Source organism: Globicephala melas, chromosome 14 (assembly GCF_963455315.2).
Source record: "Globicephala melas chromosome 14, mGloMel1.2, whole genome shotgun sequence".
NCBI lineage: Eukaryota > Metazoa > Chordata > Mammalia > Artiodactyla > Delphinidae > Globicephala > Globicephala melas.
Window position 1 is genome coordinate 21,792,547 of NC_083327.1, and position 19,827 is coordinate 21,812,373.

Genomic DNA, 19,827 nt, shown 5'->3' on the forward strand with positions numbered 1-19,827 from the left:
TCTCATATATTTGGGTCCTGTAGCCTAGCTCTCTTTTAAAATATATGTATTTAGAAATATTAACAAAAAAAGGATTTTTTTTTTAATGTTTCGAAGTTCCAGATGCTTGCTACCCCTAGAATATGGGCAACCCCAAATTCTAATCAGGGATTGCACCAATGTTTGCAACAGAGGTTTTACCTATATCCGTTTAGCTCTAAGAGTTCTCTAGCCAGATTTGGTAATGAATTCAGTTGATTTTTATCCTTAAGTACCATTTCAGAGATAGTACCTCTATTAAAAAGTAGTAACTCTCACATTGATAAGTAGCTTAATTAAAGAAACTAATATTTAAAGGAACTTTCTATCCTTTAGTAAATCCTAAAGATGTGACTAGCTGACATGTATCTCAAAAGTTTGATTTAAAAATATTAGATTGTTTTTGTCCTATACCTACTTTTCTTCTTGTACGATAACTAACTCACACCCTAAGAGAATTCTGAATGTATTCTGAGAAACCAAATGTTGGTTATCATGTAAAAATGATTTTCCTAAACTATGACACCAATAACTAACGTTTATTGAATGCCATAATAATAAACATTTTACATGAATCTCCTTTAATCAATTAATGGACAAATTCTCAGCTGTATCCTTAACTCAGTGGCTGGCTAGACACTTCTCTGGTTTAGTCACTGATTTTTAAACTGTGTTCAACCGGCACTAAAGGCCATGGCTCCCGAACCTGGCTGGAAATCAGAATCAGCTAGGGCTGCTTTCAAAAACACAAATTCTCAAAGCCTACTAAGGTCTACTGAATTTGGATCTCTAAATTTTTTTTTTAATGCAAGCTTAATATGATGGTAATACAATCATGATGATAACATAACCCAAACAACCAATGGCGTTTGGGAACTGCTGCCCTAAAAAAGTTCCATGGTGACCTTAGAGACCACCCAGAGTGTAACCCCACATGCTGCCCCAAAATGTTCACCAACCAAAGCAGCCCCACTTTTGTCTGTTTTATATAATGGGGGGTCCAAGTCAGATTTGGGCTTGGAGAAGGAGTAAAATGAGTTCTGTTACTTTCTCTTTTTAACCAGTTTACTACCAGATATCATCCGCTATAGCTTTAGATCAGTAAACAGTGCTTCTGATTGACTTTTAATCACTCCTTGTTTGTCTCCCTTCTCCATGATAAAAAAAAAGGAACACAGGGGGCTTCCCTGGTGGCGCAGTGGTTGAGAGTCCGCCTGCCGATGCAGGGGACACGGGTTCGTGCCCCGGTCCGCGAAGATCCCACATGCCGCGGAGCGGCTGGGCCCGTGAGCCGTGACCACTGGGCCTGCGCGTCCGGAGCCTGTGCTCCGCAACGGGAGAGGCCACAACAGTGAGAGGCCCGCGTACCGCAAAAAAAAAAAAAAAAAAAATTAAAAATGTGAAAAGCAGATCTTAAAGAGATATACCTTCTTTCCCATTTTCATTGCAACATTATTCACAATAGCCAAGATATGAAAATAACCTAAGTATCCACCAAGAAATGAATAAATAGATAAATAAAGAAGATGTGGTATGTATATATATGTATATATAGATATATATACACAATGGAGTATTATTCAGCCATGAGAAAGAAGGAAATCCTGTCATTTGTGACAACATAGATAGAATTTGAGGGCATTATGCCAGGTGGAATAAGTCAGACAGAAAGACAGATACTGTATGATATCACTTATATGCGGAATCTAAAAAGCTCATAGAAACTGAGCCTAGAATGGTGGTTACCAGGAGCTTAAGGAGTGGGGAAAATGGGGAGGTACTGGTCAAAGGGTACAAACTGCCAGTTATAAGACAAATAAGTTCTGAGGATCTAATGCACAACATGGTAATTATAGTTAAAAAAACTGTATTACATACTTGAAAATTGCTACAACAACAGATCGTAAATGTTCTCACCACAAAAAAGAAATGGTAATTATGAGAAGTGAAAGAGATGTCAGCTAACACTACAGCAGTAACCACTTTGCAATATATAAGTGCATCAAATCAACAAGTTGTACACCTTAAACTTACATAATGTCATGTCAAATTATATCTCAATAAATCTGGAAAAAAAACTAAAGTGTACATACATGTGTGTGCATGTGCGTATATATATACATGCACTCCTCATTATTCTAATTATATGTGTGTGTTTGTATATATAATACATACACTCCTAATTGTTCTAAAACATTTTCTTCACTATGAAAAAGTTAATAGGACTTCTATATTAATATCTATATATGTACATATATGTGCATATATGTGTATATATGTATACATTGCATGTATATATATACATATATGCATATACTATATATACATACATGCATATATATACATGCACTCCTAATTATTCTAAAACATTTTCTTCATTACGAAAAAGTTAATAAGAGTTCTATATTAATCTGTTATTTCAATTATTATAACATTTGCTGAATGAATAAATAATATAGCAAAGCTATAAAAAATGGATTACAAAAGAGAAAGAAAAAGTTTAATGTTATTGAGGAAGCAACTTTATGCTTTAATACTAATAAATATTTTTAAATGTAGGAATATGAAACTTGAAGCTAAGCTTTGTTATAAGAATACAACTACCTTAAGAGTGTATAAAATTACAAAAAGTATTAGCAAGGATCAAGAGAAAAAGAAAATTATCGAAGAAACAAAATACAGAGTGAATCAAGGAGACCTGGTAATTTTTAGATTATAAACTGAAAATACATCTGTTAATTTTAGAAGTGTCCAACACCATTAAAGACAAGGTGGCAGGCAGCAAGCATACCAAAAAGCACAATATTATTAAGAAAAAATACTTCCAGATTTAAATTTGGTATAGATTCATGTCAAACTAACATAACTCTGAAACCAAAAATTAAGCAGAATGAGAGTTATAATTGTAGTACACAGCTAAGAATACTAACAAAACAAAAACTATATGATATATGAAACATGCTTATTTTGCTGCTCAAGTCACTCCCAGGAGTACAAACCTTCTCTAACAACAAAGCAATATTCTTCAAGCATTCGGGTTATTAGTCAATTTTTTAAGAAATCTAACTTACCGCGTACCATCTGCTTTCCAGCTTACTTTATATGGCTTCTGCTCCAAAAGTTTAATATTTTGCTTGTCCATGGAAATAGGCTGTGCTCCAGGGAATCCAGACCTTAAAGAAGAACACTATATTACTATTATGGCTGGTGTCCATACAAAGCAATACATGCCTTAAACCAAGCTCACCTGAATCACACATTTAGCACAATGTTTTCCCTATCATGAGATTAATGTCAATTGGAATAATATCAGCTTTCACAAAAATGCTACCAAAAGGTTATCATTTTCTGGACATTTTAGAACTCAAGTTAACAGGATCATAACTGCCACTGCAAACTATGACTATCGGACTAATTTTTAAATATTAATACACATGATCTAAACAGTAAAGCACATACTGTTTACAAGTCTTTGTATATCTACAAGTCTTTTACTTCAGGAAGAAGTTTAAATCTTGCCTTGACTATCTTACATTGCTCTAGACCCCATATTCCTCCATCACGACACTGCCAGCTTGGCATAACTTTGCAGGGTTAGCAAGTTTCTCCTCAAAAGATACCCAGAAGCGACAGAACAGGAGAAATTCAGGTCGAGATTAAAGTACACTGACAAGGGTTTAACAGAATACTAAAACTGATAGCACTTCATCATTTACATTTTTTAGTTAAAATTATTTCTAGTTTATTGATCTGTATGTATACCAGTCCAAAAGTTCTTTATATTAGGAATTTTTAACAATAATCCTGTTTCATCATGTTCCAGCTGTATTACAATTTTCTGCCACAGATAGCAATGATCAACAGAAATGACCATAGACCAAGACCTGAATGCAACGAGCAGTGAACTCTCTCTTGAATCCTCTCCCATGAAATGTCTGACAAATATCTTCAAGTCATGGTAAGGGGCAGAGCATATTTAAAGCTGATTCTCCCAGGTTTCTGATGACAGAAAAACTGGAAAATGAGGCACATTCAAGTTTCACCTCTTCTCTCTTAATAAAATGATAAGGGCAACTAAAACATTAATCAGCAACAGTGGGACTTCCCTTGTGGGGCGGTGGTTAAGAATCCGCCTGCCAATGCAGTGGACACGGGTTCGAGCCCTGATCCCACATGCCGCGGAGCAACTAAGCCCGTGCACCACAGCTACTAAGCCTGCGCCTACAGCTACTAAGCCTGAGCTCTAGAGCCCACAAGCCAAAACTACTGAGCCTGCATGCCACAACTTCTGAAGCCCGTGCTCCGCAACGAGAAGCCACCACAATGAGAAGCCCGCACGCCACAACGAAGAGCCCCCACTCGCTCCAAGTAGAGAGAGCCTGCGCACAGCAACAAAGACCCAATGTAGCCAAAAAATAACAATAATATATATTTTTTAATAATAATAAAAAAATCAGCAACAGTAGAATCAATCTCACAAAACAAATACCAGAAAGTGACAACAGTAGTTTTCTATTCCATTAGGAAGACATGTGAGTCATCTAATTTTGACTCAAAAGTCTGGTTATTACACTGTTTATCTTGAGAAAAATCTGATAAACTCTTGCTTAACATGTTTTTAAGAACTCTATGTAAACACAGAAACTTCAAGGAGCAAAGAAGCTATGACACTGTTTGCATTAACGTTAAGTATTGCAGAATAAGAATAAATTTTATTTAACACTTTAATTAATATTGAAAATGTTTATTACCCTTCCCAGCCACAGAATTGATGACACTTCTGTTGTACCTCTCCTAACTTTGGTTGAGTTGTTACTTGAGTTACACCTTTAACAGTTACGCCTTCCAAAAAAATAGCACCCTGAAAATAAAAGGAAAAGAAAAATACATTAGAGTTCAAATCCATTTACAAAGACCAGACTGAAAGATACATTTATTTTCAGAAATCTGAGCAAATACATGCAACAAATGGTCTGCTACAGGAGGTTCTACAAACTCCCCTGGGATTGTACACTAGTTTTCCTTAATCCAGCATATGATTTTCAATGTACATATACAGGCCAGTGTCTATATCATGCTGTCAAAGCATCCATGGGTACTACTCAGTAATCATAACAGCAATAATATCTTACCTACCATTTACTCAGAGCCAGGCAAAGTATGCGGCATTTTACAAACAGTTTCTCTAATCCTTATGACAATTCTGAAAAGTACATGCATTATATTTATTTCACAAATGACTAAATGAGGCATAAAGATTTTATGTAATTTATTCAAGTGGTAAAAACAGAATTTGAACTGAGGTCTATACTATACCATTCACCAATGATTCTCCATTCACCAATGAGTCTCATTTGGGGAAGGGGGTGAGAAGTTGTGTCACTGATGGAGTTTGGATTTTGAGATAAAAACCTACAATATGTACCTTTGTAAACTAGAATAAGAGTATAACAGTAGACAAAACAGCTAAGCTACAGTCATTGGATGTATCAACATAAAAACTAAATATTACTCATCACTGAATTTTTAATCTAAATTCTTTAACTCGGAACTACATTAAATGTCCTATTGTATTTCACCCATTTCACAGCAAGTATATTTTTAGAATATCACAGAGAAGTGAAGCAGATGGAGAATTTATATATCAAATAATAAAGAACACCCCTGGAAATTTTAAAGACTAAAAAAATAGTCTTGATTCAATTACTTTGAGACCCATAAGAGGGTTGGCATTAGTCTCAAGAAATATCTATAAAACAACTCTAGCTGTTAACGTAATTCGGGAATAAAAAATAGGGTCTGCAAGCTACAATGATGAACATTCTGGCAAAGATTTGGCAAACTGAACTAGCTGGGAAGGAAAAAAAAAAAAAGAACACAATACTTAGTCCACATACATCCCTGTCAAATTTAGAAGAGTCCTAAAGTCAATCCAGCAGACTATTTTTTGCCCCTAATTCTGAATCATATTTTACAGTTATCTAAAATGTCATCTACCTTGTTTTCCTTAAAGAGAGGTTCCATAAGCCAAAGTATCAAAGAATACCATTCCTCTCCTATTACACCATAACCTCTCTTTATCAGCCAATGAAATTCCTGTTTTAGAACCATTTCTACCATTAAATATAATAACTAAAGAAAATTTTCAAAGGAAAGCTTAACCAGGTGGATAAGTTTTTTTAACATATTTAGTAACTGAGATACTCATAACTTCAATATCCTGATGAAATTACATCTTGTATATACTAATTAAAAAAAGAAAGCGTTATCTTTATTCTGAAGGTACTAATAGCACAGAATTTTTTTTAAGTTTTACCAATAACCTTCCCTGTAAACTCAACCTTTTTCATGAACACTCTGTACCCCATGTCTTAACTAGAAGCTAGCTCTGCACCAAGAAGACCACTCACTTTTCTCTTAAGTGAAAGCTACTCATTCTCCTACTGCCCAAGTCCCATGGTAGTAGTGTAAACAATTCTCTTATATCCTCACTGCTTTCCCGGCCTCTTTCAAAAGTTCCTCTTCCATTCAGACTCATTCAGCTACATCACTCAGCTAGATGTCAGGTAGAGCAAACATCCACTGTGGTTGGTTGCACAACGGCTCTCTTTGTGGATGGGATGCCTTCCCCACCCACAAGCCATATTACATGACATGAAAGATAACATGCCACTCCAGCCAAAGTTGATGGGAGCATGAGTGAAACCCTAACTCTATCTGAACCTATCAGGTTCTCTCTTCTGGTAACCTGGAATTTGGACCCAGAAAATCTCCGCATGTGGCGAAAATTATAACACATAAGCTTAGACATAGGACATTAAATATCCCTCGTAAACAAAGAATCAGAAATCTCCCAGGTAAACAAGGAATCAGCTATATTCCTGCGCTTGAGCTGCACCCATTTACTCATAGTAAATTCCTCTTATTACTTAAGCTAGTTTGAGTTAGTTTCTGTTACTTGCAACCAGATAATCTAAATTAATAAAATGCTCTATCCTTCATATATTGACCTCTGGTCACTTCCGCACATTCATCAAAACCATCAGTATTTCTCACCATGCTAACTTCTGTCATTATATTGGTAACATTAACATCCATTGAGACAATCTGACCCATCATACAACCTAAGCTTCACAGTTCTGTAATTTCTTTTTTTTTTTTTTTTTTTTTTTTTGCGGTACGCGGGTCTCCCTCTGTTGTGGCCTCTCCCATTGCGGAGCACAGGCTCCGGACGCACAGGCTCAGCGGCCATGGCTCACGGGCCCAGGCGCTCCGCGGCATGTGGGATCCTCCCAGACTGGGGCACGAACCCACGTCCCCTGCAATGGCAGGTGGACTCTCAACCACTGCGCCACCAGGGAAGCCCTGTAATTTCTTTTTTAATGATCCTCTCATCTGTGCTTAACTTGAACAGCCTGCTCCATGGCCATATCATCCTCATTCCAGACTGCTCCACCTTTTGATTCATCAACTCAACTTACATTGACTGGGTACCCACAACATTCTAAAACAATATGCTCTTCTGACCTCTTTCATTAAACAGCTTAACTCTTTTACTCTCACTAAGCTCACTTTTCAATTTCACCAAGACTAACGATCCTTCACTCCTCCCTTTCCAGTCTAACAGCTCCCCCATCCTGACCTTACTTCCTATTCAACCTAGATCCTATCACTGATTACTTCAATTACCCTTCACCTGATATCCTCTGTACTCTTTACCCTCTGATCCTTCCATCACACCCATACTAAATATAGCCGACCTTGTATCAACCCACCATTAATCTCCACTTCCACACACAGGCAGCTGAAATTTACTGAGGAAAAATCACAACCTCAGGGCTAAGGATGAGATTTCCCTCCTCTTGCTGAAGACCTATTTCTCTATCTGCTCTTGAACTTCATTCCCTTTAATCTCCTCAGAAATTGCTGTATCATTAATTCCTCTAACATTTCATTTATTTTCAACTTCACTGATTCCACTAGCTCCTTATCCTCAAGTAATAGATATGCGTGAGTTTATTCCATACTAAAAAGCCTTTTCTGAATATGTCTGCATCAAGCAATCACCCTTAGTTACCCTTTTTGCTCATAACCAAACTACTTGAATAGCCTGTACCAGTGTGCAGGTAAGAGTTAACATAATAGGACTGCTTGCAAGGTTGGCCCCTGGATGGCATCTGGGAACATGACTCCCAGTGTTCTCAGTCAGCTGATAAGGCTGGTTCATCACGCCTAAACTATTTGTACAGGCAATAGTTTACGCTGAACAAATGTTTTCCTTCTGGGATTCTGGAATATTGATACACGCTAGGCACAAGCTGCCTACATGACCAACCATGAATAAAAACCTTGGGCACTGAGACTCTAACGAGCTTTCCTAGACAGAAACATCACACATGCGCTGATGCATTTCCATTGCTGTGGGAAGAGAGAGCTCTGTACGACCCCCCGTGGGAAGGAGAGAGCATAAGGAAGCCTGCACGTGGACTCTTCAAAACTCCACTTGTCTTTCGAAACTCCACTTGTCTTATGATCCAGCAGGATATCCTTAGTATACCGCTGCGTTAAATCTTAGCTGTGAGTACAACTATATGCTGAATCCTAGAGAATCTCCAAAAGCAGAGGTGGTAATGAGGACCCCTAACACAACTGTGTCCTTTTTCTCACCTCCCATCAGCTGCTCAAAATCACTAGTCTGACCTGGCCCTGCTGTACCACAGAAAATTATCCTCAGATGGACACTTCATATCCTTACTGTATTCATCCCCTCTATGACTTTTCATACTATTAAATCATCCATATAGATCACTACAAAACTCTAAACTATTTTTCATATTTCTTTGTCTTCTTGTGCTACATCCAGGAAGAATTTCTTAGCTAGATCTTCCAGCTTGATAATTTCCTCCACAGCTAACTTCAGTCTGCTATCCAACCCACCTACTGACATTTTTCTTTATTATTATCATTTCTAAGGTCTCTAACTGGTTCTTCTTCATAATAGCTTGCCATTATTTTATGGATTGATATCCTCTCTTGTCTTCTAAAGAAATGTTCTGTTTGCTTTTTATAAACTATTCTCTTCGGTGCTAGCCAAAAAGAATGAGGTAGTTCTGTATGTACTAGGAAAAGAGAAAACTTCACTTCTTACCCTATATACTTCTAGATGTTCACATTTTTATTTTACAAAGAAAATTCATCTGTATGTCACTTGTGTACACTTTTAAAGAGACAGATAGGTAAGTAATTGTGGAGAAATTCTTTTAAGATAACAAAAATGCCAGTGGTAGGGTAAAAGTTGAAGGATTATTTGTTTTCAAATTTTCTTTAATGTCAGTATATTATTTTCATAAATAAAAACATATTTAATAATTTTAGTATTTACTAGTTATGATTTGAAAAGAGGAGAAACCTACCAAAATGCATAAAGCTTCAGAATTTTCTTTTTTCATAACTCTACCTTTGGAAGTATAAGCTCAAATATTCTTGAAAATTACCATTGCATTGTCAGTCAGAAATCAAATCTAACTACTTTCTCCAAAAACAAAGAAGGTAAGCATTCTGCTTTTGGCAATGGCAGACTAGTTTATTTAGACAAATTTTGCAGCCATGAGAAATGCCAGATAAAAATGTTAAAAGCACCTGTTTTACGATATCAGAGAATTAGAAAGGCAGTAAGGACCTGAAGGGCCAAGAACTCAGAAGGAAGGGAAGCCCTGAGAGATGAGACAGACATCTGGCATAGCTTTTCTCCTCTAGGATTTTCCTCTAAAGGTACTGTTTCCAAAATGGTAGCTGAGAGGCTACAAAACTGAACAGAACTTTCAGCATTTATCACAAGAATGGGAAAACAAAAATTGGAGTTCAGGTCACCAAGGAGAGGGGTCCTGCTTAATGCTCCAGGATTTCAGTTAGAATTCCCAAGGGGCCACACTACAAAACTGGGGTGAATCAAAAACAGACCAGCCCCCCAAAACTAAAGCCTAGCTTCTAAACAGTTCAATTCTTGACTGAGTTAAGATGTTCTATTCCTAATCCTGTGTAGGAACAAAGGTAAATCTTCTCTGAAGGAAGAAAACAGCATGCAGAACCTTAAATTATTTCCACAATTTTTCATACATAATGTCTAGTAAGCAGAAATACCCAGGTATTTAAAACAAAAACAAAACAAAAAAAAACCTACAGTTGACTAGAAATCAAATGAATACAAGAAGAAAAACTAAAAAAAGGATCCAGAGGGTATCCACATACTAGAGTTATCTGACATAGGCTTTAAAATAGGCTTAATAGGGAGTCCCTAGCAGTCTGGTGGTTAGGACTCGGTGTTTTCACTGCCATGGCCCAGGTTCAATCTCTGGTCAGAGAACTAAGATCCCACAAGCCACATGGCCAAAAGATTTAAAAATAAAACAAAATAAAATAGCCTTAATAAATTCAAAAACCTAAATGACAAGATGCAGAATTCCAGCAGAGAACTGAAAGTTACTTTAATACTCAAACTGAAATTCCAGAAGTGAAAGTAAAATAACTGAAATTAAGTACTCAGTGGATGATTTTAACAGCAGCTTAGACAAAGCTACAGAGAGAATTAATACACTGGAAGATAGGTCAGAAAAAAAATAACCAGACTGAAAAAAATGAAACAAAAAAGTGGAGAATATAGAAAAGAACATATGAGACATTTTAAAAAATAATAATACTTAAAAGGTCTATTGAGTAGAAGGAGAAAGGAGAAAGAATGAATCTAAAACAATATTTGAAGAGATAATGGTCAAGAATTGTCTAAAACTGATTTAAAAATCTAATCATAACTTCAAGAATCACTGTAAGTAGGAAGCAGGAAAAATACAAAGAAAACCACAGGTAGAAACATCATAGTAAAACTGTTGAAAATCAAAACCAAAAAGAAATTCTCTTCAAAGAAGTAACTTCTCAACAGAAATGAATTATGGAATAATATCTTCAACATATCAACCCAGAATTCTAGAATCTGGATTTTGAAGAACAACTGTTCTTAAAATCATGGGGTATATAAAGACATTTTCACACAAATGCTGAAACAATGTGTCACAGCAGATCCACATTAAAGAAAATACTGAAGAGAGTGCTTCAGTTAGAAGGAAAACTATGCAAATGGAACCACAAAAATACACAAAGAAATGAAGAGCACCAGAAAGGACAAATATGTGGGTATAGCTAATGAATATTAACCATATAATGATGATGATGATGATGATGTCTTATGGGATTTAAAGTATAGAGAGAATCAAAATACACAATACCAAAAGGGCAGTAAGAGATGAATGGACTCAAAAGTTCTTGGATTCTTGCATTATCTATAAAGTGGCAAAAGTACTAACATTTACCAGACTTCAACAGTCAAAGATGCATACTGAAATATTGGGTAACCACTAAAAAAACAGTAAAGGAATGTATAACAAGCATGGGTTGGGGTGACAGAAGGGTAAAAATAATTAAGCATAAAGAAGGCAAGAGGACTTCCCTGGTGGTGCAGTGGTTAAGAATCTGCCTGCCAATGCAGGGGACACGGGTTCAATCCCTGGTCCAGGAAGATCCCACATGCCGCTGAGCAACTAAGCCTGTGAGCCGCAACTACTGAGCCTGCGCTCTAGAGCCGGCGAGCCACAACTACTGAAGCTCGTGCGCCTAGAGCCCGTGTTCCGCAACAAGAGAAGCCACCACAATAAGAGGCCTGCGCACAGCAATGAAGACCCAATGACGAAGACCCAACGCAGGCAAAAATTAATTAATTAATTATTTTTTTAAGGCAAGAAAGGAAGATAAAAAGGACCATACCACAAGTGGGATAAACAAAATCAAACAAAAAAAAACAAATAGTGAGATAGTAAGTTTAAATTATATCAGTAAAATAAATGTACATAGACTAAATATTCCAATAAGGCAAAAACTGATGACTAGGTAAACAAAACCCAGCAACATGATGCTTATAAGAGTCATACCTTAAATAAAGGATTAATAAAGGCTGAAAGTAAAAAGATAGATACAAGGTCTTCCATACAAACACTATCCAAAACAACACTTGTACTACCATATAAATATCAGATCTTTTACAATGCTAAAAGTTAAGACATTGTAAAGATAAAATAATCTTTTATACATATTTGTATAAACCAAATATCACCTCAAAATATATAAAGCAGGGCTTCCCTGGTGGCGCAGTGGTTGAGAGTCCGCCTACCGATGCAAGGGACACGGGTTCGTGCCCCGGTCCGGGAAGATTGCACATGCCGCGGAGCGGCTGGGCCCGTGAGCCATGGTCGCTGAGCCTGCGCGTCCGGAGCCTGTGCTCCGCAACGGGAGAGGCCACAACAGTGAGAGGCCCGCGTACAACAAAAAAAAAAGTATATATATATATATATATATAAAGCAAAATCTAACAGAACTACAAGGAGAAATAGGTAAATCCACAATCACAGTGGGGAATTTTTAAACACCCCTCTTAGTAACTGACAAAACAAACCAGGAGAAACTAGGTTTGGGATTTTATTTTATATGTCATTTATTCCCCTAAAGAAACATGCTCTTCTTAGCTAGTTTCCTTTTAATGCTGCTGGAGCTCATTTGCAATTATAGGGATTTAATGGTGCTTAAGTTTATAAAATAAATGTCATTTTTAAGATACCTTCTGATGGCAAAGAAAAATAAATGCTGCAAACTTGACCCTATTTTGTAAAAACAGTAATGTTTGTTTTAAACTCTTTTACACATTCAAATACTAGATCATAATTCAAAAATACATTAAGCGTATGCTCATGATTAATGTTATTCTTAAAAAATACAGTTGAATTCCCTCACAGAAGTGATAAGAGGGTAATCATCTATATGTCATATTATGCTATTAGACTTTCTTTAGAATGTGATTCTTATTTTTCTAGGTATGTGATTCAGTAATTTCAGATATCTAAGTCCAGAAAATGAGTTAGAGTAAAAAACTAAGTTATTTTTGAAATTATTTCTATGTTTCAAAACAATTTACACTTTCAGTAGCCACTGAGTCTTGAAGTTTGAAATGTGCAAATACATATTGAAACAATGTTTTTCGAACAAGAGACTTTTTTTTTAAGCCCTAAATAACTGTATTTTATTATTTACATAAAACAAGGAATTTTCTTCCTTGCCTGTCAGTCAATGCATACTAATAAATGAGTTGTGGGATTTACTGCTCAACCATGATATCTCACACACCTTAATTATTACCTTTATGAACAATTAATTACCGCCACACTTTCCCTGATTTTACCCTTTGGCCTACACCATCTACTTGTGTATGTACAAGTACAACCAGCAATCTTCTTCTCAACATCTCTCCTGTCCTCCCGAGAAAAGAAGGTAATGCCTAATGTTTTTTCTTAGGCCTTTTATTTCTAGAAGATTAACAGGAGTTGGCTATAGAATAAATAAGAATCTTCTGAGTTCAACTTTACAGAAAAATATGAAAACACCACCCATGGAAAGGAGCAGAATTCATATGCAAAGTTATTTTAACTATGGGACAATTTTGTAAAGCATCAGTAAAAATTTTCACTCCATATTTAGTTAGAATCTCACAACAGTTTGCAAAGAAACAATAAATTCTCAATCTAACATCTAAGAGTTCTTTGGTTTACCTAAGAAACAAAAACAGGATGAATTTATATAACTGAAACTTTTCTTATAGAAAAGGCAAAGATCCATGGCTATTAAGAGTCTTTGGAAATAACCAGAATGAAATAATCTAACAAATCTAGCTGAACAAACATAGTTAACATTCCATTTGCATAAGTCTCAATGAAGCTGTAGAAGAAAAGGTAAAGACTATAATAGTATTTTTAAACATTACCAGTTTTAAACGTTCTTTTCTCCTTTTGCCAAAGGAGGCACTTGACCCAGGTTCTGATTCCTTTTTTCCATCCTCGTCCTCATCTTCGTCTTCATCATCCTCAAAACACCAATCTGGCAATAGAGGTGGGGGTGGTGCTTCCTCTATATCACCATAGCGACGAAAAAGTTCTTTCAAATAATCACCCTTATAAATTCCTGGTGGTCTGGCTTGAGCAAAAGTAGCAACTGCTGCTTCAATACTATGGAAAATAAACATCATGCAATTTCCTCACTACTCTCCATTTATGCAGATTTATCAAAATTCACTTGTTACATTTAAGGCAATTATACAAAGCATAATAGAGGTTTTCTAAAATGGACAAATCACAGTCCCCACGCTCAAGGCATTCAATCTATTAAGAGACAAATTCATTCTGAAACATTTTTAACATAAGTACATGGGAATTTCCAAAACTCTAGAGGTAAACTGCAATGAGTGTATAGACGATACTGGGTACAGTCTGTAAGGAATTTAAGTAAACCCTTGAAGTTTGAGGTCTGACTCTCAGCGAAAACATCAAAGAAATGTGAATAGCAATATGAAAAGAGAGTAAAAGCATGCTGGTTCTTCAGGAACTTTCAACACACCCAGGCATTAAGAGTACAGGTCATCAGAGAGAGGCTAAGCATAGGCTGAGTCTGACATAGGAGTCTGTATCGTGTAGCATTACTGTGTAGAGCATCTGAAAGGCCAGAAAGGCAGGGCTAGAAGTGCATGCAGTAGAGAACCCCCAAGGATGAATGAACAGGAAAACATACAATCACATGTGTACTTCAGCTGATTATATTCAGAGAAGGATCTACTGCGTGAAAGGCTTTGTAAACAAAAGTAAAGACCTTCAAAGTAAATGAGGAAATTCAGTTAGTAATATCCCATTCTCTAATCTCTCAGAATCTAAAAAGACACTTTACAAATAACAGCTGCTCAGAAAGACATGCTTATTGGTTTAAACAGAATAACTCTGTCCCCCAAAATACCTTTTCTGTATAGCATTTAAGTTTTTCCTAGTACTCAATAGGTATTTTTCAAAGGTACTATTAAAAATGAAAAGAAAAACAATAGTAACCTCCAAGGTGAAAACGTACACAAAATATTGGGAGAACTTGTCTCTGATAATTCTGTAAGATGTGAAAAAAAATCTGGAAAAGAAAATGCATGGTATATGGGATCCATAAGCACTCAAAAGTGCTACTTAGTAGAAAACACCAGGTAATGAATGGTGCTCGAAAGATTAACCAAATCTAAAATGAGAACCAATTGAGTCAATCATATTACTCATGACTTCACCAAAAACCTGGCAATATAAAATGCTATAACTGAAAAAGCAATAAAAAATTTTTATCAATTACTAAATATGTCATTATAACAAGAAACAAATACCTCCAATCCATTTTCTCCACCAAGAAGGCACATATGAGGAAACCAGTGCGATTGAAACCATGGGTACAATGAACACCTAAAAAATAAAACAATTTTGATTTAATAAATCACTTCAGAGGCTACGTTTTACTTTAAAACCCCAACCTGCAATCAAAACATTTCAATCATTTTATAAAATACATTTTTAAAGCTTGGCCTTCTTTTATAACTATTAAACCTGTCAGCTTAAATTGCTTAGAAAATAACTTATAGCACTAGCTATAAGTTTAAATATAACATATACTGATTTATTAGTTACAACTGTTTCTAAGGTCTAAAGTTTTATTTTAAAACTAAAAGATTCCAAGCATTTTAAATAAGGAGGTATTTCATCAAACACACAACTCTAAAGAACATAGGCGCACGCACACACACATGCACGCGAGACACTTCACTAGATACGGAAAATAACAAACTGACGGATACACGGTACAATAAAAACAAAGTTCTCTAGAAATCAACTGACTGTATCTTTACATTAGCTTGTAATCTTCCAAAATAAACTTTTAGAAGAAAAGCCTGCTGAGAAAAAGACATTTATTTTTGTTAAGCTTTTTTTCAGGACATATTCAAGATCAGTGTGGTCCTGCCTCTATATTCTGAAATGCTGCAAATGAGTTTCATAAATTCTAAAACTGACTGCATTTTCAAGTCATTTTAACTACTTTGAAAAGTAATAAAGACAGCTTGGTGTACATTATTAAATGATCACGCTGTAGAGAACCCACTTCAATGGCAGCTCAATGTAAAGTAGAGACGGAGCATCAATGAAGCAAGAAAACTAGTAAGGAAGCCATCCCAGTAATTTATGGAAGAAACATTTAAGGTAGAATGTGCAATCTGAGGGGTGAATAACTGTCAACACTGAGAGTTTGGTTTCTGACTTGGGTGACTATTTGGGCAATGGCCCCCTTTACCAGGTAAGGAAGTACAGGCGTTTACATCAGTCTTTCGGGCAAGGCAATGAGTACAGCTGGACATGCTGAGTTTAAGGTTCTTATGAGACTTACAAATATTTGGAAATAAGGGTAAAGAGCTTCACAGAGAGATCTAGCTGGAGTTGTGGATTCAAGAATAATCAGCATATAGTCACTACAGAAGCAGTCTGTGGTGTGGGCAAAATCACTGAGAATGGGTAAGTATCAACAGAACAAGAGAAGATAATTAAGGATGGAATCTGAGGAAAACTAACCTTTCAAGAATAAGTTGGCGGATGGAAGGGCATAAAAAACGACTAAGAATGAACAATCATGGGGTCGAGAAAACAAAGAGTGCATGAACACTGGGTCATGTTCACCAGGAAAAGAGGAAGTTCCAAGACAGGAGTGTTCAACTGTTTAAATGTCACAAAATGATTAGAACTGAAAGTCACTATTTGTTTAAGACTGCAGAGGGAGGACTCCAGATCGCAGTGATGTGAATGAAAATAAATGGATTCAAGTATCAATCTTTTGGAAAGTTGACTGGGAAGGAGAAGGGGAATATAAAACAGAAAGGTGTGGGGGTTTTTTGGAGGTAGGGGTAATATTTTAATATAAGAGGCTTGGGTATATTTACAGGCTGAAAAGGACCTGGTTAAATCACAGAGACTGAAATAGAGAACAATGATATAACTGAAATGAAGTTTCTGAAAAGAGATAAAAAATAAAGAGATCAGCCTTGAACAGAAAAAGTTACCCCTTAGAAATAATTGCTATAATCATGAAACTCTATAAGTTCATCATCTCCAGTGCTTTGTTAAGAAAACGTGCCTCGAAAGTTACACAAAGATGTCAGCTGTAAATAGACATTTTTATTCAACATAAATCTTAACCCAACATGTAAATTTCCTTTCTACTTTATATTTGAGACCAATTTAAGCAACAAATACTCTAAAAATGTTTCTCATCTACACCACTACTATTTTTGCATCTAATTTTTACTCTAGCAAGATTAACTAAATATTTTTATGAATAGGAAATGTAAGAATAATTGCCAATTAAGTGATTAAGTCATGCCATGATATGCAATTTAAGAAAGTACCAGTGCTCATTATTCAACATAGTTTTGGAAGTTTTAGCCACAGCAATCAGAGAAGTAAAAGAAATAAAAGGAATTCAAATTGGAAAATAAGAAGTAAAGCTGTCACTGTTTGCAGATGACATGATACTGTAATACACAGAGAATCCTAAAGATTCTACCAAAAAACTACTAGAGCTAATCAATGAATTTGGTAAAGTAGAAGGATACAAAATTAATGCACAGAAATCACTTGCATTCCTATACACTAACAATGAAAAATCTGAAAGAGAAATTAAGGAAACACTCCCATTTACCACTGCAACAAAAAGAATACCTAGGAATAAACCTACCTAAGGAGACAAAAGACCTGTATGCAGAAAACTATAAGACACTGATGAAAGAAATTAAAAAGGATACAGAGAAATGGAGAGAGATACCATGTTTTTGGATTGGAAGAATCAACACTGTGAAAATGACTATATGATCCAAAGCAATCTACAGATTCAATGCAATCCCTCTCAAACTACCAATGGCATTTTTCACAGAACTAGAACAAAAAATTTCACAATTTGTATGGAAACACAAAAGACCCTGAATAGCCAAAGCAATCTTGAGAAAGTAAAACAGAGCTGGAGGAATCAGGTTCTCTGACTTCAGACTATACTACAAAGCTACAGTAATCAAGACAGTATGGTACTGGCACAAAAACAGAAATATAGATCAATGGATCAGGAAAGAAAACCCAAGGATAAACCCATGCCCATATGGTCACCTGATCTTTGATAAAGGAGGCAAGAATATACAATGGGCCACAACTACTAAGCCCGCAAGCCACAACTACTGAAGCCCACACACCTAAAGCCCATGTTCCACAACAAGAGAAGCCACTGCAATGAGAAGCCTGCGCACTGCAAAGAAGAGTCGCCCCTGCTCTCTGCAATTAGAGAAAGCCCACGCGCAGCAACAAAGACCCAATGCAGCCAAAAATAAATCAATCAACTAATTTAAAAAAAGAACTTATTATGTGCCAAGTTATTATAAATATTTTTATTTAATCAAGAGAAATGTTTTTTACCAAAATACACGTGTGCTACTCAGGAAAATATATATTCACAAATCTGGCCCATGTATTTATAATTAGAAACACCTAAAGTAATTAGAGGCATTAGTTAAGCTACACATCTATTATATGTAGTCCACCATTTACCAAGAAATCAGCCATTTCTCTTTTAACACAAAACAGACTTTTTTATTTCTCCAGTCCACAAAATTCTTATCCTCAAGTTATTTCTGTACATGCAAACAAATGCACTATAGCTCCATAATCTCTTATTTGTAATTATAATTTCAAAAAAGCTCTAAAAAAGACTGATAGGGTACTATCAAAAGGATACAGAAATCAACTTGAAGGGGCTCCCATTGGCCTAGGATGGAGCAATTTGGGCATAAGAATAAATATTGACTGCAACTGATTTAAATACATCAACTATATAAAAATTCATGAGTTCATACAGATACTCCAAGAAAAGAAAGTAATCAGTCACCACTGGAGATTGGTAAGATACCAATTCATTATTCTGGAAATTAAGAAATAAGAGAATCAGACGCTTAACTTGCCTTTCCATTACAAACTGCATTTCAGGATAATCAAATTGTTGAGAATAGTTCTTTACTAAAGAAGAATTCCAGCTAATCCATGAAGAAATGAGAGAGAATCAGAAAACAATCACTGTTTTCCAACCCCTAATGAAATACTGGATGAAGGCAGCAACCATCAATGGATGATAAAATCATTAGGTAAAAGACAGATGAAAAAGTCTGTAACAGAGGAAACAAGATGGTGCCACCAGAACCCACTTAATCATCTTCGTACCCCTAAAAGCAGGACCATCAGACATTATGTGCTTCCTGATGTGGTGTGAAAGGAACCATACAACGCCAACTATGAAGTATGCTTGCCAAAATATATAAGTACGCCTCTCGATTTAACTACCAGTTTACAGGACATACAGAAGACAAAGGAAAAAGTTAACTAATACTATGAGGAAGCACTCAGGTAGACCCAGATAATGCAATATTTTATAGGACAAATGATGTGGTTTCTTCCAGCAAACTGATAGCATTAAAAAAGAGAGTGAATCAGAGAGATTTAAGAGACATAACAACAAAATGCAACATGTGGACACTATTGGAAACTGGTTTGAAAATCTAACTTAAAAAGGCATTTTTTCTATAATTGAGGAAACCTGAAAATGGACTAGGCTTTAATGACCTTAAGGAATTTCTCATTATTCTGTTTGGTACAATTGCATGGTGATTATATAAAAACCAAAAATCCTTATCAGTTAGAGATGCATACTGAAACACTTTAAGTGAAATGACATGGTACCTGTGATCTAATTTAAAATACTCAGAAAAAAATCTGTTAGGGGGAGGAGAGGAAAAATGAAAAAAAAAAAAACAAAACAGCAAAATGATAATTATTGAAG

General features: G+C 35.8%; 1 protein-coding gene across 3 annotated transcripts in view; it reads right to left on the minus strand.

Moving 5' to 3' along the window:
* RNGTT (RNA guanylyltransferase and 5'-phosphatase) overlaps positions 1–19,827 on the minus strand; it is a 250,178-nt gene that overhangs the window by 215,938 nt on the left and 14,413 nt on the right. For all 3 annotated transcript variants that reach the window (XM_030859487.3, XM_030859485.3, XM_030859481.3), the window contains 4 exons: positions 15,299–15,374; positions 13,877–14,117; positions 4,770–4,879; positions 3,090–3,191 (listed from right to left, as the gene is read on the minus strand). In XM_030859487.3, coding sequence (XP_030715347.1) covers positions 3,090–3,191; positions 4,770–4,879; positions 13,877–14,117; positions 15,299–15,374 — 529 coding nt within the window. The remainder of the gene's footprint in view (positions 1–3,089; positions 3,192–4,769; positions 4,880–13,876; positions 14,118–15,298; positions 15,375–19,827) is intronic.